A 26500-nucleotide genomic window follows, 5' to 3' on the forward strand; every position below is an offset into this window, starting at 1 on the left:
TGTTCGGCTGTCTTGGCTGACATGCCTGTTCAGTGTTGTGTGGAGGTTGGGTATGGTGCCTGCAGAGTGGCAGACTGGGGTGGTGGTCCCCATCTTCAAAAAAGGGGACTGGAGGGTGTGCTCCAACTATCGGGGTATCACACTGCTCAGCCTCCCGGTTAAAGTTTACTCCAGGGTGCTGGAAAGGAGGCTCCGAAAGATTGTCGAACCTCAGATTCAGGAGGAGCAATGTGGATTCCGTCCTGGTCATGGAACAGTGGACCAGCTCTTTACCCTTGCAAGGCTGGTGGAGGGGGTGTGGGAGTTTGCCTATCCAGTCAAGATGTGCTTTGTGGACCTGGAGAAGGCTTACGACCGCATCCCTCGGGGGGTCTTGTGGGGGGTACTACGGGAGTATGGGGTTCCAGACTCGCTGCTACGAGCCATTCGGTCCCTGTATGACCAAAGTGAGAGCTGTGTCTGCATACTGGGTGTGAAGTCGACCACGTTCTCAGTGGGTGTTGGCCTCCGCCAAGGTTGTTCCTTGACACCAGTCCTGTTTGTAATCTTCATGGACAGGATCTCGAGGCGCAGCTGGGGGGAGAAAGGGGTCTGGTTTGGGGACCTCAGAATTGCATCCCTGCTTTTCGCAGATGATGTGGTTCTGTTGGCTGCATCACACCATGACCTCCAGCATGCACTGAAGCGTTTTGCAATTTTTGAAAAAATTTTTTTAGCTAGATGTAGCTAATGGGTAGGCCTGCAAAAATTTGTATGGGCCTGATTATTTTTAAAGCTGAGATGTCTGTGGATTTAAGAACATACTAAAACATGACTAAAACGGTGGGCCTGCACAAAGCCAGAAATATGCATACACATTATTTTCGGCATATTTGTAAAGCCGTGTGATGCTTGATTCTGTTTTATAACTCTCAGTTAATGTACATATTTGGCGCACATGCACGAGCGTAATTTCCACTTCACATTTATTCCTAAATGGACGAAGACGCCCTCAACCAGCTTTCATATCAATTTGGCACCTGCTCCACCTGTCTGTATAGACTACCTGTCTGTAGGCTCCACCTGTCAGTGAGACAAGCATGAAAGACGTGCAGTTTAACCGACGAGGAGCAGTCATTACGCGCGACTATTATGGAAGATTGTGAGGTGCGCAGATCTCACAGCACACTGTTTATAAACCAGTTTACCAGTTTAATTGCAGGAAATGATTAGCTGTTAAGCCATTTCTCATAAGTATAGACATTCACTGTATATCCACTTTTCTACATGTGGCTGCTGCTGGCTTGAGTCTTGACTCTCTCGTTATCAATAACTTGCAATGCTGAGATAAATGTTTAAAGTCCAAAAAAAGTAATTTATTATGAACAGGTCAATAAAACAGGTTTCAAAATTCAAAATACCTTGTAAACAAACGAAATATTCAGTATTACACATTTTCTTTTGTTACTTTTCTTTCAAACAAACATTTTTTAAAAACAAAAAAAACGACAAAAAATAAAATTGGTTTGCTCCTGCAGCCAACCAGAGACGAAGGATCCATTCCACACACCTGAGCCAGAAAAAAAGAGGGAGAAAAGGAGATCGAGTTTCTGTCTTTGATGAAGCCTTATTGTTTTGCTGCTATTAAACAATGAGAGACATGTTTTCTCCATTTACTTAATAGCATAATTCAAGTATCTTGGCCTTTGGCTCAATTCCCAACTATCATCACATATCAATTCAATCATACAGAAAATAAATTACAGCCTCAGAACTCTTTACCGGTCAATCATTTCACCCTTTCGGTCAGAAAAATAATTATTACACAGTATTACTGATACTTGATTATGCAGACATTATTTATCAGAACACCTCAGATACAAAACTTCATCCTCTCAATGTTGCTTACAATAATCTCTGTAGATTTATCCTAAAGTGTCCATATAGAACCCACCACTGCACCATGTATGAATCACTAGATTGGTTAACACTCAAATACAGACGACAATATCACTGGCTGCAATTTATTTACAAATGTATTTTCATCAACTATCCACCATATCTAAAACAATTTTTAATCCCATAAGAGCCCATGCACAACCTTAGGCATACTATACATGCTTGCTTCAGTGTCCCTCGAAGAGATCGGTTGATGTGCTTTTCAGTACAAAGCCCCAAATGACAACAACAATCTGCCTGGATGTTTAAGATCTGCTAATTCACTTAATATTTTCAAAAGAACCCTTTTTAACTCTCTGAAGACATCCTGCTGCTGTTTTTAACTGTGTATATGTTGGGTATGCATTCATAAGCCTTTGTATGTGCTATCTTGCACTATTTGCTTAAATAATTTCAGATTTTCGTTTATAGCATCCTGCCTGTTGCTGAGGGAGAGGTGCTCGACATTGATTAACCCCGTGAGAGCCATTGTTAGTGTTGTATTTGCTTGTCTGTTTTGTTTTCTGTTTGCTGTCCTGTTTTGTGCTTTGTTTGTTTGTTTCTCTAATGTCGCATATAGAGTGTGCCAGGGCTGACGTCAAAACCCGGAAGTTTAGCATCGCGCTGGTTCCCGGAAGAGAAAGGGAATGTGATTTTTGCATTGCGTTTTGGATTATGTCAGAAAATAAGCTCTGTGGCTAACACAAGTTTATGATACTTACAGGTTTTGTTGAGTGAGATAATCTTCACATATGAACACCTTTCATACCACATTTGAAGCTTAAATGCGATCGCCAGAAGTAAAAAGCTAACATTAGGCTTTAACGGACTACATGTCTACTCCACGGTCGCATGACTCTTGACGTCACCACCACTAAGCTTTCAACTGATTTTGACCGCTTTATTTTATAAACATTGTATAATGGGGAAATAGGGCTGTTTAAGCTCAATAAGAAGCTGTAATGGCGGACTGCCAGCACTCTCGCCTGTTCGGGGGTGATGACGTTTAATGTCCCCAACAGGGTTTGTAGTCGTATTGAGCAACTTGTTAGCAACCGCCTTTTTTACGACACGTAAAAGCTTCAAAATTCACAAGTAGGGTATTTACTGACGTGTTTTATGTCGTAGAACATAACCTGAAACTCGCTTAAGCTTTTGTTAACCACCTTATTTGAGGCATTTTACCAAAATCCCATTCAAAAAACGTATTGACTTTTAGATGAGAGAACCGGAAGTGCTAAAAGCGCTAACGGAGTTCCGGGTTTACTGGCACACTCTATAGCCTTTATGTTTAGGACCCCCTTGTAAACGAGATGGTTCATCTCAAGGGGCTTATCCTGCTTAATAAAGGTACATACATAAATATTCACACTACTGTGCACGGGGCAGCAGTAGCTTAGCCCATAGGGACTTGGGTTGGGAACCGGAGGCTCGCCTGTTCGAGTCCCTGTCCGGACCAAATATGGAGCATGGACTGGTGGCTGGAGAGGTGGCAGTTCACCTCCTGAGCACTGCCGAGGTGCCCTTGAGCAAGGCACCAAACCCCCCCAACCGCTCAGGGCACCTGACCAAGGCAGCCCCCTCACTGTGACATCTCTCCACTTTGTGCATGTATAAGTCCTGTTTGTGCATGTGTGTGTCTTTCGGATCTGTGTGTTAATGACAAAAAGAGTGAAAAAATTGAATTTCCCCTCAGGGGGATTAATAAAGTATATAAAATTTAACAAAAAAAAAAAGAGACCTCTGCTCTGCTCTGCTCCAGACACACTCAGCACCTTGGATAGCACGGCGCATCTGACTGTTGTCGCTACCGTTACTTGCCAAGGTTAATTCATAAAGTTGGTGATTTGCAAGTGGGGTTGGATACAGCACAGATATTGAAATGTCAGACCAATGGAACATGTTCAGAGCCTCCTCACAGGGTCACACAAATGCAATCAAATCGTATTTTTTTTTTCCCCAATTTTTTTTTTCATGAATCTACTGGGTGGGCAAGCTGTGCACACCCAGGCCCACCCATAAATCCGTCCCTGGACCTGTGTGAGATACCAACCTGTGATTGGCAGAGGCTTGAGAAGAGGATTGCTGTTAAGCCTGTTTTGTGTGTGTGTGTGTGTGTGTGTGTGTGTGTGTAAGCCAGGAGAGGGAGTTGTGAGTTAGCCGCTAATGAGGGAAGGCACTGTTATAAGCAGACAGGTTTGTTATTTTGGCATTGGTTACAGCCCACAGTAACCTGTGTAAGATTAAGAAATAAAGAACCAGCAAATGAGTTCATGCCTCGTAGCGTCATTGTTAAGGGTCACTACAATATTTTCCCTGTAATAGGCTTTGTGTTCCTGAGACATTAATCTGTCCGAGGGTGACGTTAAAAGCTTAAAAAAGATCTGTGACTTGATGAAAGATCCGAGGCTCAAGTCCTAAGAGCCCAGCCCTGCCGTGGCCTATGTCACCCAGCACTACCACATTCTACATATCATGGATTAAATTATGCGTTTAGGTTTTTTTAAAAGTTTTCTCATGGACTTAGGTTTGCCAAATTGATATGATGGAAGATGACCTACACTAGCTGGGATTTAATAGTTGACAATTGATTAATGTTGCAACACTGGCGAACTTTCAGTTGCATTTCCAATAACATTTTAAGTTTGTTTGTGGTTTGTGGTTGTGTTGTGGTTGTATTGTGATTAAATTGTTAAATTGATTAAGTAATTTTATGCTGTGCTATGCATGTGCTTCCTTGTAAATGTTTAAAGTTATACTATGCAATTTTCCCTCCCTTTTCTTTCCATTAAATTGACGAAACCTTTTCTTAAATGACTGAACTTTATCATTGCATATGGCCCATTTGGTAGTGTATACTACTCTGACACACATGGAGTCACCAACACCTTTTCACCTGCATGCCAGGACTTGACTGGCAGTCATAGCGTGCAGAAATTAACTTTATCTCCCAGATGACCGTGATCCACAATATAGCAACTAATTAGTTATCATTATTATTATTATTATTATTATTATTAGTTATTAGGTTTACAAGACCTAGAACATATCTGTTATGTGGTGTTCTAATGATTTATAAACATTTATCAATGTTTTGTTAATGATTAGTTCATTATTGACTAATGGCTTATAAATGATTCATGACATGATTCATAAAACATTTATAGATATAGACTGGTGCAGCCTAGCAGTAACGTCACCTCAGACAACCACTTTTTTAAAATATATATATACTTTATTAATCCCCGAGGGGAAATTAAATTTTTTCACTCTGTTGTCAATTACACACAGGTCCGAACACACAGATGCACGAACAGGACCTATACATGCACTAAGTGGAGAGATGTCAGAGTGGGGCTGCCCATGACAGGCGCTCCGAGCGGTTGGGGGGTTCGGTGCCTTGCTCAAGGGCACCTCTCCAGCTACCAGTCCACGCTCCATATTTTTGGTCCGGACGGGGACTTGAATAGGTGACCCTCAGGTTCCCAACCCAAGTCTCTATGGACTGAGCTACTGCTGCCCTGAAGTTCCTGAAAAACCAAGAGGAGATCCTTGAGATCCTTGTTGCATACTCGTGTTAAACGATGCCAACGCATCAAATAATGAGGTTCGTGCATTTGGAAGTGAGCCCTGCAAGCTGTTTTGGATGCACGCTGTGTTTTACAGTCTTTTTTTAAACAGTGTAGTTCATGTGATGTTAATGCGTGCTGGACTTAGTTATATGGGCATGCCCAGGCATATGCTCTAGGCCTGCCCCCTCCCCCCCTCTGCTTCGGAAGTTGTATCACTGTGCGCTGCTCTGCTGTCTACAGCGATTTCAGTGTTAGCATATTGAGCAATGGTGCCTAGGAAATGTTTATTCGGGTGTGAGGGAAAGCTAACTTTGTTTAGCTTTCCTAAAGAGGCAAGCACCAGGCAGAAGTAGATAGAGGTGCTTTTTCCCGGCCAGCAAAAGAAAAATACCTCTGTCGTTGTCTGTCTATGGCACTTCACATGGGACAGTTTCATCAACATGGGCCAGTACGAAGCTGGATTAGCCGATAAACTGCTGCTGAAAAACGACGCCTTTCCGACGTTACTTGGTCGTGTTGAAGAGTCAGAAGAGCAAGCTGTAAGTCACAATTTTATCAGTGTCCTAACTGTGTTTATTTTGTGTAAGTAATCGGACAGAAGCGGTTGTCTGTGTAACAATTTAGAGTGTGCATACAGGGAGCTAATGTAAAGTTTTCAATCAAGCTGTGTTAGGCTTACCACATAAATATAGACGTGGATAAAGTATTCTTTTCATCTAACCGTGGCATGCGCACAATAGCACAGATGTGCAACATGCAGTGAGATATGCTACGAAGTTTATTTTCGACCGTGTCTGGAAAAAAAAAAATGTAGCGGTGTTGTCCGTCTTCAAGATAATGCGAGCATCCCCCCAACGTGTTACCTGCATGCATGCAAATTACAAGCTCTCCGATGTCTGGAGCTGCTATAGCCCTACCCGACGCGGGTAGACCCACTAATTGTGGTGGAAAAATGAAAGATGAAAGAGTGCGCTGCATTGTGTGTAAACATAGTTTTTTTTTTTTTTATTTTAAGATACTGTAGTGTCCGCCAGGACGTGTAGAATGATGACGTGGTTATTTGGCAACCCACCGTTTATTGCTTCACAGTACAGGTTACTGTTGGCTGTAACCACGCCAAAAAAACAACGAGACAAGAACTTAGCCGTAACGTTAGCTCACAAACCATGTACTCCTGCTCTCTCCTCCAGCTCGCACACACAAAAAAACACACAAGCACGCGCACTCACACAGCCCTCATTCCCATCCCACTCGCACCCCGCCCCCCTACCCATACTCATTCAATCCCAAACATGCCATTAACTCACAGAACATTAACAGTACAACAGAACATTTACTGCAGGGTCGCTACAATATTTTTTGGGCGTTTTAGCATTTAATTGATAGGACAGCTTAAGTGTGAAGGGGGGAGAGAGAGGGGGAAGGACATGCAGCAAAGGGCCACAGGCTGGAGTCGAACCCGGGCCACTGCGGCAACAGCCTTATACATGGGACGCCTGCTCTACCACTAAGCCACCGACGCCCCAGTGTGTGTGTAAACATAGTTGTGTGTGCAACAAATGCCTGTCAATTGTGATATTAACTATGATTAATGACAAATGCAGATGTGTCAGTAATTATTCTGGGTCTCAAGCTTAGCAAAGGTTGTATCTGCGAGAAAATGCTCCGCAGAAGCCACGTTAGTTTGCTCACAGCTTGTATGAAAGTGTAGGTGCTCAAATCGTCTTTACGTCACAGTAGAAGAAGGTGCTGAGTGTAGAAGGATCGATGTGTTTTTCAAAGCAAACACACCATTGCTGTTGAGAACTAAAGTTAACGTGGCCATTGTCCTTTAACAATTAGAGTACATCACAACAGATCCTGACAAGCCCACAACACAGACACATGGGATGCCAAACAGAGCCTGCATCTACTGAATCTCATGGAACACAGTTCAGCCCTCATATGGTATCTGTTGGTACAAAGATGTTGTTGTATCCATCTACAAAATCTGTAGCCACACAGCTGGCCTATGGTACGCTGAAACAACACGTGAGAAGCAAAGGTGTGTGTGTAATTACAACAATAAATTAGTATTATTTAATGCAAGAGTCAGATACAGCATTCATATTCCTTTATAGTAGAATAGAATATTCTTTCTCTCTCTTTCTCTTTCTCTCTCTCTCTCTCTCTCTCTCTCTCTCTCTCACACACACATCAGGGACGCAGGCAACCGGTTCATACCAGAATGTTGGCACAGAGACTATACAGCTGGACACAGGGCTTCAGTTTTTGTTCCACGCCATCAGCTACAGAGAACAAGGTAGTACCGAAAAACAATATTTACACTGTGTATATAGTGTTTTTCGGCACTACCTTGTTCTCTATAGCTGATGTAACGTGAATTGCTCCTGTGTGGGATCAATAAAGTTCTTATCTGAGAAGATCAAATACATTGTTTTTGGTGCCTAACTGTTTCCCAAGTATATTAGTGCGTGTGTGAATGAATAACCGAGAGGCATTAATGTAAATTTCTTTGTAGAAAGGCATTTTATGAAATTAAGTCCATTCACTTCTATTAGTTTACAGCGCAGCCTTGCCACATCCAATATGGTGGCAATGTGGACGTATCGCAGCAGAGGGCAAACCCACTCGATGCGGCGTCTACGTATATATGTCTATGGTCTGCCGTCTGCATGCTGGCCTGGTGGATTGATAGTAAGTGCTGGAGTGGATCACTGGAATGGACTGCTTGAATGGTGGAGTGCTGGGCTGGCTGGAAAAACCTGGATCGGAGTTCTTGGATTGGCATTTTTCCATGCAGTCCGATCCGATGCACGTTTTTTGCTAATATCGGCAGCTGATACTATTCGGATCGGGACATCCCTAGCACTTTATATTGTTAATAAACTTCTTTACTTCTCTTGATGTGAGTGACTGATTGTTTTGAACTTTTTTATCATGTGTTTGTACAGATAGAGGAAAATATTTGTTTATATGTAATAGCAACTTTAATAACAAGATGAAAAACTTACTCTTCCACTGTTCTCCTCCTCAGACGTCCATAGTCTGCTCTGTATATGTTGTTTATGTTTTGTAAGGTGTATGGATTTAAACAATTTGGTTGTAGGCCCAGATGGTCAGTCATGTATGTTGGAGGATTTGGCTCTTGGTTAACCCTATGGGCCCTAGGCCTTTTTGGGGTATTTTTACTGCCTTTATTTTTAAGCTCATATCACAGTCATTATAAAGGCTACATACACATGCTATATCTTGTTTTTTTTTTAGGACAATCTGGGCTATCCAGATTTGCCATCATTACATGTCCTCCTATGTGCCTGTATTTTATATTAATTTTTATATCAATGAAAAAAACATCCGTATGACTAAATTCTTACATTTTTACATGTATCTCACCATAGCAAGTTGGAAAATGACATATTCTGCCATACATGAAGAGGGGAGACTCTCTGGAATCTGGCAATATAAGAACCATGATGGTGGGACATTCTGTCACTTCACAGTTGTCCAAAACATGTGGTTTGTGCCAGGCGGACATGATTGCTAGTATTTTTTCATTATTGCAAGAAATTCCATTGACTCATTCACAAGTCAAAAATGTGTTTTATCTGAAAGAAACTTGCAATATTTACATCTAAGATAATAGAAAAATAGTCAACCAAGTGCAATGATGTCCTCCAAGATAATATTTGTTTTTCAGTTTCAGTTATATATTGGGGGAACATTTTGGGCATTGGTGGGGGGGCACATGTTCCCCTCAATGTATATGGTCACTACGGCCCTGTCATGCATGCATAATTAGGCTGCAGTTGTCTGAGTACGCAAAGGTGAAGTGGCTGGTCTTGTCATACAAAGTTTGATGGAGTGTCAACTGGACAATATGGAGATATTTGATATATCTTGAAAGCCGGACTACAAATGCGGATAGACAGGGAGAAAGACATGCAAGCCTAAGACGTGGTAAGATACGATATTCCTCACTATATGAAGTGACTGATAACAAGATCTGTATAATGAATTGTAAAGAAATTCGTCAGGTTTTTATTTTGTAGACATTTGATCTGTATTTATAGCGTGATGGGATGACAGCACAATGATGTGTGTGGTATCATTGGAAAGCTCTGCTCCTGCGCTTCCATGTGATATGTGTGGCATTTCTGTGCGACCCTGCATTCGCGAGTAATCCATCCAAGAGTGCAAAGCTGTATGAAAGGTCTGTTATACATAATTTTAGTGTAACTTTATCATTTTTATCGCTGTGAAAACATTGGACTACCGACAAGTGCTTGGTCTTCTCGGAAAGCTATGATTCCGCTGTTTCACGTGATATACGTGGCTTCTCACTATGACGCACGGTTGCGGAAAAAATCCATAGAGAAGAACAGGTGTGAATTTGGATGCACTATGCATCGTTCGGGGCCATAGGGTTAATTATTCTTACAACCTGTGTGAAAAAAGAAAAAAACATTATGTGAGAAATACCACATTCAGCCAGGAATTAGCCTACACCAGGTCATTCATGTTCCTATTAGTTTGTGTAACTGGATTAATAACTATATAGATACTTTAGTTATATCAGGTTTTTAACAGTGAACTGACATTTTCCATACAAGACAACAATTCAAATTTGCTACGTTACCTTTGGTACTTCTCTACAGCAGACGTTTTCAACGTCTGTTGGCATTTTAGCACATTTCCCACATGTGCACCTAGTAAAATGGAAATATGTAAGTGACAGGAAAGTATGTTGGTAATTTGTAGAAACAGCTTTCTATTAGAAAAACAAAATCCATCCTTATGCCACACAGGTAAGCAGGTAATGATAATAACAAGCTACACCTAACATTACTTACCATTCAGAGACGTCTTGAAGCAACCTCTGTTCTGGAGAAAATTCAGGCTGTCCAGTCTGTACCGGATTTGGGATCCAACACATACGGCTGTATTTCAAAACTTGTCATTTTCAAAAGAGAAATTCTTGGTAAAGTTTGCTATTTACTGTCAACTCCTGCACCGGCAAAATGAGGAGGTGGGGCTCGGCAGCCCTTCGGAAGTCCTCGGGAGTGTGACCAATCACAGTGGAGTGGGCTCAGCAGGAGGCGTACATGGAGGAGGGCCGGGGGGTGGAGTAAATTACATAGACCATTTTCGCGGGATGCAGGGAATACAAGGAAGCAGTGCAGCGAGAGGCACAGGGTCCTGAAGATCTATAAAGCTTTGTGTGCGAGTAATCGTGTGTAGCTACTCTATAGGAGTCCAGAAATCAAATACAAAGGCCCGAAAATGAGTATAATAGGTCCTCTTTAAAATTGTGGACAAGACAGAGAAGTCTGACTGTCATTCAGTGAAGAAATATGAGAAAAAATATGCTTCAACAAGAACCACAAAGAGAGAGCAGGAAGATGTTTGTGTTGTATGCGGTGACGGAAGGTATAATGACAAGATTTTCTTCTGCAAAAAGTTCAAGGGTCTGAAACTACATGAAAAGAAAGCTGCTTTGAAAAAGCTGGGAGCCTGCAGGAGATGCCTTGGATGTCATGATGATGATGGGTACTGCCGAGATACCTACCTGTGCAGGAACAAAGACTGTAAAAAGGAGGGCACCTCCAATCACCATTACTTTCTCTGCCCAAAAGGAGACTCTAAGCGCAGCAATGAAGAGGAAAGTGGAAAGGGCAGCAGAGGCAAAAGCAAACTGACGGATGAGCAGGAGGGTTTCTTGTCTGAACTCTCCCCAGAGATGGCAGAGAGGTGCAGAAAAGCTTTCACCAATAATACTGTGAGAACAACCAGTACCAGTAAAACCCAGTCTGAGCTGTTGGAGAAGAGCGGACTCTGTGAACTGCCCGTCATCATGATGCTGATGGAGGTCACTGCCAATGCAGGCCAGAAGATTCAAACTCTAGTGGACTTGCTCCACAAAGAGTAAGAGTGGTAGAAGACCTTCAATCAATCAAATCAAATCAAATAAACTTTATTGTCCTTTACACGAAATTCGTCTTGGGCTCAGAGTGGGTGAAAACTGCGTTTACAATGACACACAACGCACAGTACACAAACGACAACAATATGGTTTTTCCAAAGACTTACAAGTACACATAGTGTACAATAGAACAAATACCGGCCACCATGCAGGCGTCGGCAACTGCTAAGTCCGGCAGTGTAAAGCTATAGCATACTAATATTAGCAACATACACATGATTGCGAAGCCACAATTGTGAGCCTTTGGCCCCTGTTAACAGAAAGCTAAACTATTAGCAACATTTTCTCTCAATCTCAGTACACAAACGACAACAATAGGGTTTTTCCAAAGACTTACAAGTACACATGGTGTACAATAAAACAAATACCGGCCACCATGCAGGCATCGGCCTTGTCCTGTGGGAGAGTACATTGGGAAAAACAGTGGGCAGAGCACACCCCAATCTTTTTGAGGGTGTAGAGGTGGCAGTGCATGAATCAAAAACCCACTTTGCTTGCTCCATGAGAACAGCTGCTGTTAAATATGAGGAGATCATCAGAGACCTAAAGGCAGAGAAAACCATGGTGCACAATGAAGATGTGGTCGATGCAAAGTTTACAGCTGCTACAAACCGTGAGTTTCCTGAATGGTGGAGGTGGGAGAGGATTGGAGCAGCCTGCAAGCCAAAGTGTGGAGGATGTCGGTGTGGAAATTGCCAGCCTGGAGGAAAAGAAATGACCCTGGCAGAGGAGAAAGAGCTTGAAATCATAAAAGGAGGACTCACCTGCTCAATGTAAAATCTCCGCACTGGGATGCAAGGTATCCATGGACAGAGGATCCTGTCTCACTCCCCAACAACAGAAGTGCAGTGGAGGCCACACTCCTAAGAACAGAAAGGCAGCTGGAGAGAGAGCCAGAGTTGAAAGCTACATATACAACCCAGGTCCATGAAATGGTTGAGTGAGGTGCAGCTATGGAACTCACTGAGGAAATCAGGAGAGACTGGAAAGGGCCTGTGTGGTATGTAAGCCACTTGGTGGCACTGAAACCACATTCTGTGACAACTCCAGTCCAGCTGGTGTGGAACAGCAGCCAGAAGTTATACTGAGGTTCAGGAGAGGGGTGTATGCAGCTCTCAGTGAGATCAAGAAAATGTACATTTGAGTGTGGTTGGAGGAGTGTGAGATTACGCTATCACACAAGTCAACATAGGAGACAGACCAGGTGGATGCATCGCACAGCTAGCTATGCGGGAGACAGCGAGGCTGTCTATCTTTGCTCATCTGGGAGAGGAACGCAGAGTCCTTGAAGAAGATAGTTATGTGGACGACATCCTAACTTCCCATAACAGCCTAGAGAAACTGGACAAAATTACAGAAGGAGTGGAGGACATTCTGAGAGCTGGATGCTTCTTTCTGAAACCATGGGTCCGGTCGGGGCAAAGTGGGAGGCAAAAGACTGCAGGAGAAGTCCTGAAAGGGGGAAAGGCAGTGGAGCAAAGTAAGACCATCATTCTACCAAATCAAATGAGGGATGAGGACAATAAAGCCCTGGGTGTTGGATATCAAGTGGAAGAGGACAAGCTTTACACGTTGACCTCAATCAACTTTTCCAAAAGGAAAAAAAAGATGAGAGTGGGCAAGGATTTTTTCAAGGAGGAGGTGAGACCTGGAAGACCTGACCAGCTAACTAGAAGGGAGCTGCTAAGCCAGGTAGCTGGACTTTATGACCCAATCGGCTTAGTAACACCTGCCAAACAGAGGGGGGCAATCCTCGTAAGAAAGGCATTCCAGGAAGCAGGGGGTGGAAAGCTGACTCGAAAAACCTGGGATAAGCCACTCTCAGAAGGCCTCAGAGAAGAAGCCATTAAGCTGTTTGAAGAATAGGTTGAGCTTGGACAAATTAAATTCCACTGGAGCCTTACACCAGCTGACTGAAAAGGGAAGCCATGGGGAAATACCTTCTCAGATGGGAGGGACAGAACCTATGGGACTGTAATGTTTTTGAGGGGGATCACAAAGCAGGGAATTGATGTCTGATTCGTTGAATCTAAAGCCAAGCTGACACCACTGGATCATAAAGGGGATGCAGTGAAGGCTGAAATATGTGGCGTAGTCGTTGCAGCCAGGCTCAGGAAGTATTTTGAGAAGCACGGAGGAATGGTAATAGAGTGGTCGATTCATCTAGTGGACAGTCAAATACTCCTTGGAGCCATACAGAGAGGTAGCTATGGGTACTAGGGACATGCAGAGATGTCATTATCTGTATCTGAATTTGTATCTGTTCAACCAGCAAAATGATCTGTATTTGTATTTGGATAAAAACTGGAAGTGGGTGTGGCTTATACCGGAAGTTGAGTTATATTGTATTTTCTAACTGTATATTCATTGGCAATGCAGTGTCTGAGCATTCAAAGCATGAAATTGATTTAATATTGGCATATAATAACTTCTGAAATATATTTTCATATCCTCATACTTCACCTTTCAATAATAATAATAATTAAAGCTGCAAGCAGCTGTGATCGGGCCCTTGCTGTCCTGCGCCACCGCGGGGGGTGACGTTTCATCTTTCTACTCCAAAAAAAACCCCTATGGGGAGGGGTTTTGGAAAATTTCAAGGGGGCGCTATAGAGGCATTTTGTCCCCCCCCCCCCCCCCCCCCATGGGCGACGCCCCTATCAGATGTAACAGCTCACCATTCTTGACCTGTGTATCAGTTTTCATGAAGAGATGAGGTCGTTGAAGCCATCAAAATGCCAAACGTATTTAGTGGCGAGGGATCGATAGTCGCCACGCCGCCATAAGGACACCATTAGACGTAGCTTCACAACGTTCATAAGGTAGCTTCACCTACTTGTTCTGCATGCATTAGAAGTGGAATGAAGTTGATGCGGTCAAGTTTGTGGCATTAGTACATGTTAAAGTAAAAACTGGTCACTTCCTGTTTCCACCGGGGGGCGCTATGAGTAAGGTGGGATGTTAACATATCGGGGCATTCGGGATGAAGCCATCATCACGTCCAGCAAGTTTAAAGCTGCTGAGACCAAGTATGTGGGCGGGAGAGCCGTTCGAATTTCGATAGCAAGAAAATGAAAAGTCGCCAAAATTTGTCACGCCCTAGCGGCCATGCCCCTTGACATAGAAAAAAGCTTTTACAGCATGTTCTCAGGATGATCTATACCAACTTTGAAGTCGATCGGATGAAATCCCTAGGAGGAGTTGGTTCAAATTTAAGTTGTGGAAATCGCCGTGACGAAAAAATTCAAAACAAAATGGCCGACTAACTGCTGGGATTTTACCATGACGTTAAGAGAGTTTTTGTGCGTCTGGGTATGATACATGTGCGTACCAAATTTTATTTGCCTACGACAAACTAACCCCAATGGGGAGGGTTTTTTGAAAATTTGTAGGGGGCGCTATTTCGGCATTTCGCGTTGACCATGTGCAACTGCCCAAAAATACTGAATTTTGGATGCGGCTGGGTAAATGTGGAAAGTTAGAATCATTTTGAATTTGGGAAAGGGCCAAAATTGGGGCACAAATTGTCGCAAGAATAATAATAATAATTAAAGCTGCAAGCAGCAATGAACGGGCCCTCGCACCTTCACGCAAATCGGGGGAGCTGGCAGGATACCTTCTGACGCGTCAGTTCATTTCTGTCAAAGTTAGATATCGCATGCAGGAGTGACTCCGCATATCCTTGATACAGTGCTGGAACGACATATTTCACATTTTGTGTCACTTCCTCTTTCCACTAGAGGGAGCTGGAGAGAGCACAAATTTTACATCATGTTTTTGTACATCAAATATACACCACAGCATGTAAATTTCAGATAAATCAAAAGATAAGCGTTTGAGACCTACTTCCTGTCACCACTAGCTAACACTATGAGTATCAGGAAATATGGTCATATAAATGTTTTCGGGGCAGAACTAATATGAATCATCTGAAGTTTGATGGAGATCAGAACATTTACGGCAAGAATATAGCAATTTCCTGTTTCATGGCGAGACCTCAAAATTAAACCCTCTGCAGCACGTATTGACACTAATGATATGTCATGTTCGTGTACATCAAATACACACCACAGCACTGAAATTTCAGGTTAATCCAAAGATAAGTGTCTGGTAAGAAGTACTTCCTTTCACCACTAGGTGGCGCTATGACTATCACGGAATATTGTCATATAAATGTGTTCAGGGTGGGACAAATATGAATCATGTCAAGTTTGGTGGACAACGGACCATTTACTCCAAATTTATAGCAATTTCCTGTTTCATGGCGAGACATCAAAAGTAAACCCTCTGCAGCATGCGTAGACACTAATGATATGTCACGTTTGTGTACATCAAATATAGACCACAGCACTGAAATTTCAGGTGAATCCAAAGATAAGTGTCTGATAAGAAGTACTTCCTTTCGACACTACGTGGCGCTATGATTTTCAGGAAATATGGTAATGACAATGTGTTCAGGGCGGGACTAATATGAATCGTGAAGATTGGTGGAGATTGGACCATTTATGCCAAAGCTACAGCAATTTCGTTTTTCATGGTGAGACCTTCAGATTCAACGCTCAGCAGCGGGCGCGCCATTCAACATTGGGCAAATCCTGTGATAACTTTTGAACGGGCCCTCGCACCTTCACGCAACTCGGGGGGGCTGGCAGGACATCTTCTGACGTGTCAATTCATTTCTGTCAAAGTTAGACATCGCATGCATGAGTGACTTGGCATATCCCTGATACAGTGCTGGAATGACATATTTCACATTTTGTATGACTTCCTCTTTCCACTAGAGGGAGTTGGAGAGCGCAGTAATTATACATCATGTTTTTATACATCAAATATACACCACAGCATTTAACTTTCAGATAAATCAAAAGATAAGTGTTTGAGACCTACTTCCTGTCACCACTAGGTAGCACTATGAGTATCAGGAAATATGGTCATATAAATGTTTTCAGGGTAGGACTAATATAAATTATCTGAAGTTTGATGGAGATCAGAACATTTACGGCAAAAATATAGCAATTTCCTGTTTCATGGCAAGACCTCAAAATTAAACCCTCTGCAACACGTATAGACACTAATGATATGCCATGTTTGTGTACATCAAATACAAACCACAGCACTGAAATTTCAGGTTAATCCAAAGATAAGTGTCTGGTAAGAAGTACTTCCTTTCACCACTAGGTGGCACTATGACTATCACGGAATATTGTCATATAAATGTGTTCAGGGTGGGACAAATATGAATCATGTCAAGTTTGGTGGACAACGGACCATTTACTCCAAATTTATAGCAATTTCCTGTTTCATGGCGAGACATCAAAATTAAACCCTCTGCAGCACACGTAGACACTAATGATATGTCAGGTTTGTGAACATCAAATATACACCACAGCATTGAAATTTCAGGTTAATCCAAATCTAAGTGTCTGATAAGAAGTACTTCCTTTCGACACTAGGTGGCGCTATGATTATCAGGAAATATGGTAATGAGAATGTGTTCAGGGCGGGACTAATATGAATTGTGAAGTTTGGTGGAGATTGGACCATTTATGCCAAAGCTACAGCAATTTCGTTTTTCATGGTGAGACCTCCAGATTTAACGCTCAGCAGCGGTCGCACCATTCAACATTGGGCAAATCCTGTAATAACTTTTGGTCACAACATAATCACGTTTACATACACCAAGTTTGGAGCCAATCTGATTAAATCTGTAGGACAAGTTCGTTAATTTACAAGCCCTGGAAATGGGCAAAAATGCACAAAAGTGGCACAAGTAAATTCAAAATGGCGGACTTCCTGTTGGGTTTGGAGCATCGCTCCAAGAGACTTTTTTGTATGTAATAGAGTGTTACAGGTGCCCACCAAGTTTCATACATGCAGGTCAAAGCAGCTTTGGGGGCTGCTTAATTGAAATATTCTAGGGGGCGCTGTTGAGCCATCTTGGTGCATCAAAGCACAAAAATCACATCAGACAACAGGACTTGTGACCTGTGATGTGTATGCCACGTTTGGTGAGTTTTCAAACATCCCTTGTCCCTTCAAAACAACATCGTGTTTGATGGCGAACAAGGCGGCCCCACGGTGACAGCGTTTGATGAAAACTAAAAAGCTTCATTTTTAAGCATCATCAAGGTCTAAGGACTTAGACCAGCAAGTTTGAGGTGGGTCTGATTAACCTGCTAGAAGAGGGACATCAAAGAATGTATAAAGTAGCTTTCTGTTGCCAGAAGGTGGCGCTATGGCGGTGATTCAAAATTCCTCTGTAGATGTGTTCAGGGCTGGACTGTCATCATATGTGTGAAGTTTTGGCAAGATATTCCCATGTGGAGTCAAGTTACAGCAATGTTTATCATCACGGCAAAACATCAAAATTCGTTGCCAGGCCGTGGCCACGCCCTTCGACGAAAACTCACAGTTTCCACAACAAAGCGTCATCAACGTCTTATGACTTTTTTCACCAAGTTTGAAGTGGATCTGGTCAAGTCTGTAGGAGATGTACATTAAAGTCTAAAACATGACATTGTCCGTTGCCAGTAGGGGGCGCTATGTTTATCTCAGATTATTGACATGTAGATGTGTTCAGGGCGGGACTGTCATCAATCCTGTGAAGTTTGGCCAAAATTGGACCATGTATGCTGGAGTTATAAACTACTTCCTGTTTAGTGGCAAGACCCCTAACTTTGACGCCATCCCACGGTCACACGCATTGACGAAAACTCAAGCTTTTGATAACTTTTCATCTTCAAGGTCTTGGGATGGGACAGACCAAGGTTTGAAGTCAATCGGATGAAATCTCTAGGACTAGTTCGTTCATTTATGACCCCTGGAAATGGCCAAAAATGCACCAAAATTGCACAGTAAATTCAAAATGGCTGACTTCCTGTTGGGTTTAGAGCATGCCTCCAAGAGGCTTTTTTGTACGTCTCTGGGCCTTACATAAGCCTGCCGAGTTTCATACATGTAGGTCAAACTAGCTTCAGGGGCTGTTTCCTCAAACTTTTGTAGGGGGTGCTACTAAGCCATTTTTTGGAACCCGAACACAAGTCCCTTAAAATATCAAATTTTTCACCAGTTCTGAGATGTGTGCAAAGTTTCATGAGTTTTCCGGTATGTTAAGCCTCCCAAAAAGGCAATTAATTTGGAGGAATAATAATAATAATAATAATAATAATAATAAATCCTTGCATTTCAATAGGGTCCTCGCACCGCTAGGTGCTCGGGCCCTAATAATAATGATAATAATAATAATAAAAAATCCTTGCATTTCAACAGGGTCCTCACACCGCTAGGTGCTCGGGCCCTAATAATAATAATAATAAAAAATCCTTGCATTTCAACAGGGTCCTCGCACCGCTAGGTGTTCAGGCCCTAATTAAAGCTGCAAGCAGTGATGAACAGGCCCTCGCAGTCCACGCGCGTCTGGGCATGCTGCCGTCGGGGGGTTTGCACCTAGAAGTCTTGTCAGCTGTAATAAATAAAAAAATAAATGTTATCTCTTACTCACATTTCCAGTATACAGGTAGGCACCCCACCCACGTATGTATTTTTCCAAAAAGTAGAAGCTGAATACATGCCCAATAGTTCAAGGTCTTCTGACTCTTTAAAAGTTGACATCGTGTCTCTAGCTCAAAGTATGAGGAACAAGAAGAGGTTGAAAGTCGATGAGTTTTGAAGAGGATTTGAAGATTTTCCAATTTACTTCCATTCACACTAATTAGACTGCCACCAGAGCGCCACCTATTGGCCGATTCGCACTGAATTTTGCACAATCCCTCATCAGGCCATGGAACACAATTAGCAAAAGTGTTGTGGTAATCGGACTGTATTTGTTCAAGATATTAAGGACTGTCTGTTTTGAAAACAATAAGCAGGAATTTGTTGTTTTATATTTTGGCCATTTTTTGGACTTTTAAAATTCTTTTAATAACTTTTTGTCAGAAGGGTCCACAGATGCTTCATGCAAAGTTTGGTGCAAATCAGTCAAATCGCCTAGGAGGAGTTCGAAAAAGTACGTTTTTCATTTGTCGCGATTTAGCGAATGGAAAGTTACCACAAAAGTGGGCGTAGCTTACACCACATAATTCAGCTGAATTCAGAGAACACGTAAATAGAAGGTTTAACAATGTGCAACATATTATGTGGGAGTTATGAGCCAAAAACGTTTTTGCATTGAAAATAGCGCCACCTGCTGGTCATTTTTGGTGTGTGAGTTACAGGGGCCAGTCTATACCACCCCTATCAATTTTATTTTCATGAGTGTTATGGTGTTGGCACAGTGCTAAATATTAAATTAGACAGCCACCAGAGCACCACCTAGTGGCGGATCGGTAAGTCCTTAGTCAGATATCCATCAATAATTATACCAAGTTTCGTGTTAATCCGCCCAACCGATGTTGAGATATAAAATACTTCAATTTAAAGAGCGCCACCTTGTGGTCATCACCCGAAACTTTGCACAGAGCCTCAGGGGCTAATGGGGAAGTGGTAACCTGAGTTTCATGTCATTCGGATACACCAATGTGGAGATATGCAGCACTTCCTGTTTAGAACGAAATCTGCAGGAAGTTGTTATTTAATTACTTCAGTATTCTTTGGAATATCAAAATTCTTTTAATAACTTTTTGTCAGAAGAGTCCACAGATGCTGTGTGCAAAGTTTCGTGCAAATCGGTGAAATTGCCTGGGAGGAGTTTGAAAAAGTAGGTTTGCGACATTTTGCGAATTTGCGAAAAAAAAAAAAAAGGTAGGCGGAAATGGGCATGGCCTATACCACAAGATTCAGCTCAATTCACTGAACGTGTGGATATGAGGTTTTTGAATGTGCGACTAAGTATATGGGAGTTATGAGCCAAAACGCACTTTCCTTAATAATAGCGCCACCTAGTGGTGGAAATTCAGGACGACAATAGATTATAAAATTTTTCGCCAGGTGTGACTTATATTTCAAGTTTGGTGAGTTTTGGGGTATGTTCAGGCAGTGAAAATGCGATCATATGGGCAGAAGAAAATAAATAAATAAATAAATAATCGGGAGAAAAACAATAGGGACCTCGCGGGTCTCCTGCTCGGGTCCTAATTAAAGCTGCAAGCAGCGATGAACGGGCCCTCGCAGTCCACATGCGACGGGGCATGCTGCTGTCGGGGGCTGTGCACCTAGAAGTTTTGTCAGCTGTAATAAATTAAAAAAAAAATGTTATCTCTTACATTTCCAGTATACAGGTAGGCACCCAACCCACATATGTATTTTTCCAAAAAGTAGAAGCTGAATACATGCCCAATAGTTCAAGGTCTTCTGACTCTTTAAAAGTTGACATCGTGTCTCTAGCTCAAAGTATGAGTGACAAGAAGAGGTTGAAAGTCGATGAGTTTTGAAGAGGATTTGAAGATTTTCCAATTTACTTCCATTCACCCTAATTAGACTGCCACCAGAGCGCCACCTATTGGCCGATTTGCACCGAATTTTGCACAAACTCTCATCGGGCCATGGAACAAAATCAGCAAAAGTATCATGGTAATCAGACTGTATTTGGTCAAGATATTAAGGACTGTCTGTTTTGAAAACAATGTGCAGGAATTTGTTGTTTTATATTTTGGCCGTTTTTTGGACTATCAAAATTCTTTTAATAACTTTTTGTCAGAAGGGTCCACAGATGCTTCATGCAAAGTTTGGTGCAAATCAGTCAAATCGCCTAGGAGGAGTTCGACAAAGTACGTTTTTCATTCGTCGCGATTTAGCGAATGGAAAGTTACCGCGAAAGTGGGCGTGGCTTACACCACATAATTCAGCTGAATTTAGAGAACACGTAAATAGAAGGTTTAACAATGTGCGACATATTATGTGGGAGTTATAAGCCAAAAACGCTTTTGCATTGAAAATAGCGCCAGCTGCTGGTCATTTTTGGTGTGTGAGTTACAGGGGCCAGTCTATACCACCCCTATCAATTTTATTTTCATGAGTGTTATGATGTTGGCACAGTGCCAAATATTAAATTAGACGGCCACCACAGCGCCACCCAGTGGCGGATTGGTAAGTCCTTCATCAGATATCCTCAGGAGGGCATTGACAATAATTATACCAAGTTTCGTGTTAATCCGCCCAACCAATGTTGAGATATAAAATACTTCAATTTAAAGAGCGCCACCTTGTGGTCATCACCCAAAATTTTGCACAGAGCCTCAGGGGCTCATGGGGAAGTGGTAACCTGAGTTTCATGTCATTCGGATACACCAGTGTGGAGATATGCAGCACTTCCTGTTTAGAACGAAATCTGCAGGAAGTTGCTATTTCATAACTTGAGTATTGTTTGGAATATCAAAATTCTTTTAATAACTTTTTGTCGGGAGCGTCCACAGATGCTGTGTGCAAAGTTTCATGCCAATTGGTGAAATTGCCTGGGAGGAGTTCGAAAAAGTAGGTTTGCGACATTTTGCAAATTTGCTGGAAAAAACGGTAGGCGGAAATGGGCGTGGCCTATACCACAAGATTCATCCCAATTGACTGAATGCGTGGATATGAGGTTTTTGAATGTGCGACAAAGTATATGGGAGTTATGGGCCAAAACGCACTTTCCTTAATAATAGCGCCACCTAGTGGTGGAAATTCAGGACGACAATAGATTATAAAATTTTTTGCCAGGTGTGACTTATATTCCAAGTTTGGTGAGTTTTGGGGTATGTTCAGGCAGTGAAAAATGCGATCATATGGGCGGAAGAAAAAAAAAAATATATATATATATATATATATATATACAGTACAGGCCAAAAGTTTGGACACACCTTCTCATTCAATGCGTTTTCTTTATTTTCATGACTATTTACATTGTAGATTCTTACTGAAGGCATCAAAACTATGAATGAACACATGTGGAGTTATGTACTTAACAAAAAAAGGTGAAATCACTGAAAACATGTTTTATATTCTAGTTTCTTCAAAATAGCCACCCTTTGCTCTGATTACTGCTTTGCACACTCTTGGCATTCTCTCGATGAGCTTCAAGAGGTAGTCACCTGAAATGGTTTTCCAACAGTCTTGAAGGAGTTCCCAGAGGTGTTTAGCACTTGTTGGCCCCTTTGCCTTCACTCTGCGGTCCAGCTCACCCCAAACCATCTCGATTGGGTTCAGGTCCGGTGACTGTGGAGGCCAGGTCATCTGCCGCAGCACTCCATCACTCTCCTTCTTGGTCAAATAGCCCTTACACAGCCTGGAGGTGCGTTTGGGGTCATTGTCCTGTTGAAAAATAAATGATCGTCCAACTAAACGCAAACCGGATGGGATGGCATGTCGCTGCAGGATGCTGTGGTAACCATGCTGGTTCAGTGTGCCTTCAATTTTGAATAAATCCCCAACAGTGTCACCAGCAAAACACCCCCACACCATCACACCTCCTCCTCCATGCTTCACAGTGGGAACCAGGCATGTGGAATCCATCCGTTCACCTTTTCTGCGTCTCACAAAGACACGGCGGTTGGAACCAAAGATCTCAAATTTGGACTCATCAGACCAAAGCACAGATTTCCACTGGTCTAATGTCCATTCCTTGTGTTTCTTGGCCCAAACAAATCTCTTCTGCTTGTTGCCTCTCCTTAGCAGTGGTTTCCTAGCAGCTATTTGACCATGAAGGCCTGATTCGCGCAGTCTCCTCTTAACAGTTGTTCTAGAGATGGGTCTGCTGCTAGAACTCTGTGTGGCATTCATCTGGTCTCTGATCTGAGCTGCTGTTAACTTGCGATTTCTGAGGCTGGTGACTCGGATGAACTTATCCTCAGAAGCAGAGGTGACTCTTGGTCTTCCTTTCCTGGGTCGGTCCTCATGTGTGCCAGTTTCGTTGTAGCGCTTGATGGTTTTTGCGACTCCACTTGGGGACACATTTAAAGTTTTTGCAATTTTCCGGACTGACTGACCTTCATTTCTTAAAGTAATGATGGCCACTCGTTTTTCTTTAGTTAGCTGATTGGTTCTTGCCATAATATGAATTTTAACAGTTGTCCAATAGGGCTGTCGGCTGTGTATTAACCTGACTTCTGCACAACACAACTGATGGTCCCAACCCCATTGATAAAGCAAGAAATTCCACTAATTAACCCTGATAAGGCACACCTGTGAAGTGGAAACCATTTCAGGTGACTACCTCTTGAAGCTCATGGAGAGAATGCCAAGAGTGTGCAAAGCAGTAATCAGAGCAAAGGGTGGCTATTTTGAAGAAACTAGAATATAAAACATGTTTTCAGTTATTTCACCTTTTTTTGTTAAGTACATAACTCCACATGTGTTCATTCATAGTTTTGATGCCTTCAGTGAGAATCTACAATGTAAATAGTCATGAAAATAAAGAAAACGCATTGAATGGGAAGGTGTGTCCAAACTTTTGGCCTGTACTGTATATATCTATATATATATCTATATATATATATATAGATATATATATAAATAATCAGGAGAAAAACAATAGGGACCTCGCAGGTCTCCTGCTCGGGCCCTAATAATAATAATAAACAGCACAATTACAATAGGGTCCTCACGGACGACTTCGTCATCGCTTGGGCCCTAATAATAAACAGCGCGATTACAATAGGGTCCTCACGGACGACTTTGTCGTCGCTTGGGCCCTAATAATAATAATAAACAGCGCAATTTCAATAGGGTCCTCGGACGAGTTTGTCATCGCACAGGCCCTAATAAAAATAATAAACAGCACGATTTCAATAGGGTCCTCCGCGGACGACTTCATCGTCGCTCGGGCCCTAATAATAAAAAATCCTTACATTTCAATACATTTCAGGTCGAGACCTGCTCGGGCCCTAATAATCATCTATCAATCTAATAATCATTCGAAAAACAATAGGGACCTCGCAGGTCGAGACCTGCTCGGGTCCTTATAATAATTAAAGCTGCAAGCAGCAATTAACGGGCCCTCGCACCTCCACGCAACTTGGAGGGGCTGGCAGGACGCCTTCTGGCCGTCAGTTCATTTCTGTCAAAGTTAGACATCACATGCAGGAGGGACTTGGCATATTCTTGATACAGTGCTGGAGTTCAGATTCATAAATAAGTTTATGAATTTGGAATTTAACGTATTCCTTCCTTTGGGGCGACAATCTCTGAAGGGAAGGAACCAGGCTTTTGAGGAATAATTTATCCTCTGAGGGGGGGGGGGTTGAGGGGCAGGAGGAGTCCGACGGAGGGATTCGAGGAGAAGCCGCTCCATGTGTGTCTGCCTGTCTTGCTCATCCACCCCCCTGGCTCTCTTCCTGGTCCTCCTTCTCACTGTATAAAATGGACACATCATATTTTGTGAAACTACTGCATCCAATCAACGCAAAAGATGACAATATCCAAGCTAATATTTGTTAAACTATTGAAATCAGGCAAAAGACAAAAAGACGAGTCAAACATGAAAGGTAATCAATACAGTACTTGTCATAGTGTCACAGTACACTTAATGAAAAAAATATACTCATACCATAAAAAATGCAATCCAACTTTTGTCATGTACATACCGTTGGGTGGTCTTGCAGCAGCAGGGGCAGCAGCAGGGACAGCATCGTCACTGTCTGCCTCACTTTCTGAGGACCGATATCGTGGCTGGTCTGTCGTAGTGACAGAGATGTCTTAGTTTTTTGTTTGATACATACAGTATATTAATTGTCTACATCATTCTAACTTTCAGTGTCAATTACAGCACATAAAGCATTTAATGCACCCATTAATACATCATACAGTTCCACTCATAGTAATATCTAACCCTTTAATGCAGTGAGCCCTTAATATATAGAAAGAAATGATCCCAGACTTACTAAAGTTTCCCTTATGTATTGTTCATTCTAGATATTGAGTATTCAAAGAAATCAGTTTCAGTCGTAAATAAATTTAACCAATTCAGTAACTTCTAGTGTTTTTGTATTCTTCAGTTGGGTTGTTCTATCCATTCTTCACATGTTTTGAATTGCAGGTTTGGTGTAGGTGAGAGTACAGATTAGTTTGGGGTATTTTCACATTTTCTTTACATTTTTTTAGTTCAGGCTGTGAAAAGAAATCTCTGTCTGTAACGTTACTGAGACATCTATACAAGTCAGTTATCCATTTATACAAAAAACATTTTCAATACTGTACGTGTGTGCGTCTTCATTTGTCAACAAACCTCCGATATCAATCCCTGATGGGCCTGCTGCTGTCTCTCCCTCGTCCTCCAGCTCGACTGGCCCTGCTCCAAACTCTGTCTCATAATCTGCGGTCCTATCTTCCTCGACCCGACCCATGTTACCGCTCGTCTCCCTTGGTGCAACAAAGGGGTCGAGGAAAGATAGGGCCGCAAAGTACTTCCATTTCTTCCCTGTCCCTGCTGTTGCCCCACTCTTTTTCTCTGTCTCCTTCTTTCTTTCTTTTAAATAGGTGTCCCTGAGGCTCTTCCACTTTCTCCGGCAAACATCAACTGACAAAAAACACATATTACATATAACACAAATTAACTGGTCAATCTAGTAAGCCAGACAAGTAACTTTAATGTTATGCCAGGAAAGCCAGCTATGCTAAGTAGGGCTATGCTAGTGCTAATGTTCATAGTACAGTACAACCGATAGCTGCAAACAAGCAACAGATATTTACAGAACTTACCAGGTAATCTAGCCTCCTTGCTCACCTTTACCCAGGTCTGATCCTTCCTGTTTCTGTCCCTGTACAACACCATTGTGGTGTCATACAGCTCGGGGTGTCCGCACACTGCGACGATCAACTTGTATTCCTGCATTCTCAGAGTGCAGTGTTCTCGTGAGCTCTTTAAGATATGACGGAGCCTGACCATTTAAAGCTTTGTAAGTAAGGAGTAGGATTTTAAATTCAATTCTGGATTTTACAGGGAGCCAGTGCAGAGAAGCTAAAACAGGAGAAATGTGATCTTGTTTCTTAGTTCCTGTCAGCACACATGCCACTGCGTTCTGAATTAGCTGGAGAGTTTTCAGAGCTTTAATGTGTCACTTTCAGCATACAGCTGGTTTCTATCAGTCAGTAAATGTTTAACCTCGATGGCAGAGGGGAA

At 42.3% G+C, this 26500-nt stretch overlaps 1 protein-coding gene across 2 annotated transcripts; it reads right to left on the minus strand.

Annotated features, from left to right (window-relative positions):
- Positions 1-295: 295 nt before the first annotated feature.
- On the minus strand, positions 296-26494 carry LOC144462704 (uncharacterized). 2 transcript variants are annotated; one of them, XM_078166835.1, is made up of 3 exons: positions 25607-26059; positions 24966-25055; positions 296-5447 (listed from the first exon to the last, which is right to left on the minus strand). In XM_078166835.1, the coding sequence occupies exons 1-3, from the start codon at positions 25911-25913 to the stop codon at positions 5428-5430; spliced, it is 417 nt and encodes a 138-aa protein (XP_078022961.1). In that variant the 5' UTR covers positions 25914-26059; the 3' UTR covers positions 296-5427. The 2 variants fall into 2 exon arrangements, 1 of the variants encoding a protein (XP_078022961.1); XR_013490915.1 differs by lacking the exons at positions 296-5447; positions 25607-26059 and adding exons at positions 23841-24732; positions 26080-26494.
- Between the last annotated feature and the right edge of the window lie 6 nt (positions 26495-26500).

Source organism: Epinephelus lanceolatus, chromosome 4 (assembly GCF_041903045.1).
Source record: "Epinephelus lanceolatus isolate andai-2023 chromosome 4, ASM4190304v1, whole genome shotgun sequence".
NCBI lineage: Eukaryota > Metazoa > Chordata > Actinopteri > Perciformes > Serranidae > Epinephelus > Epinephelus lanceolatus.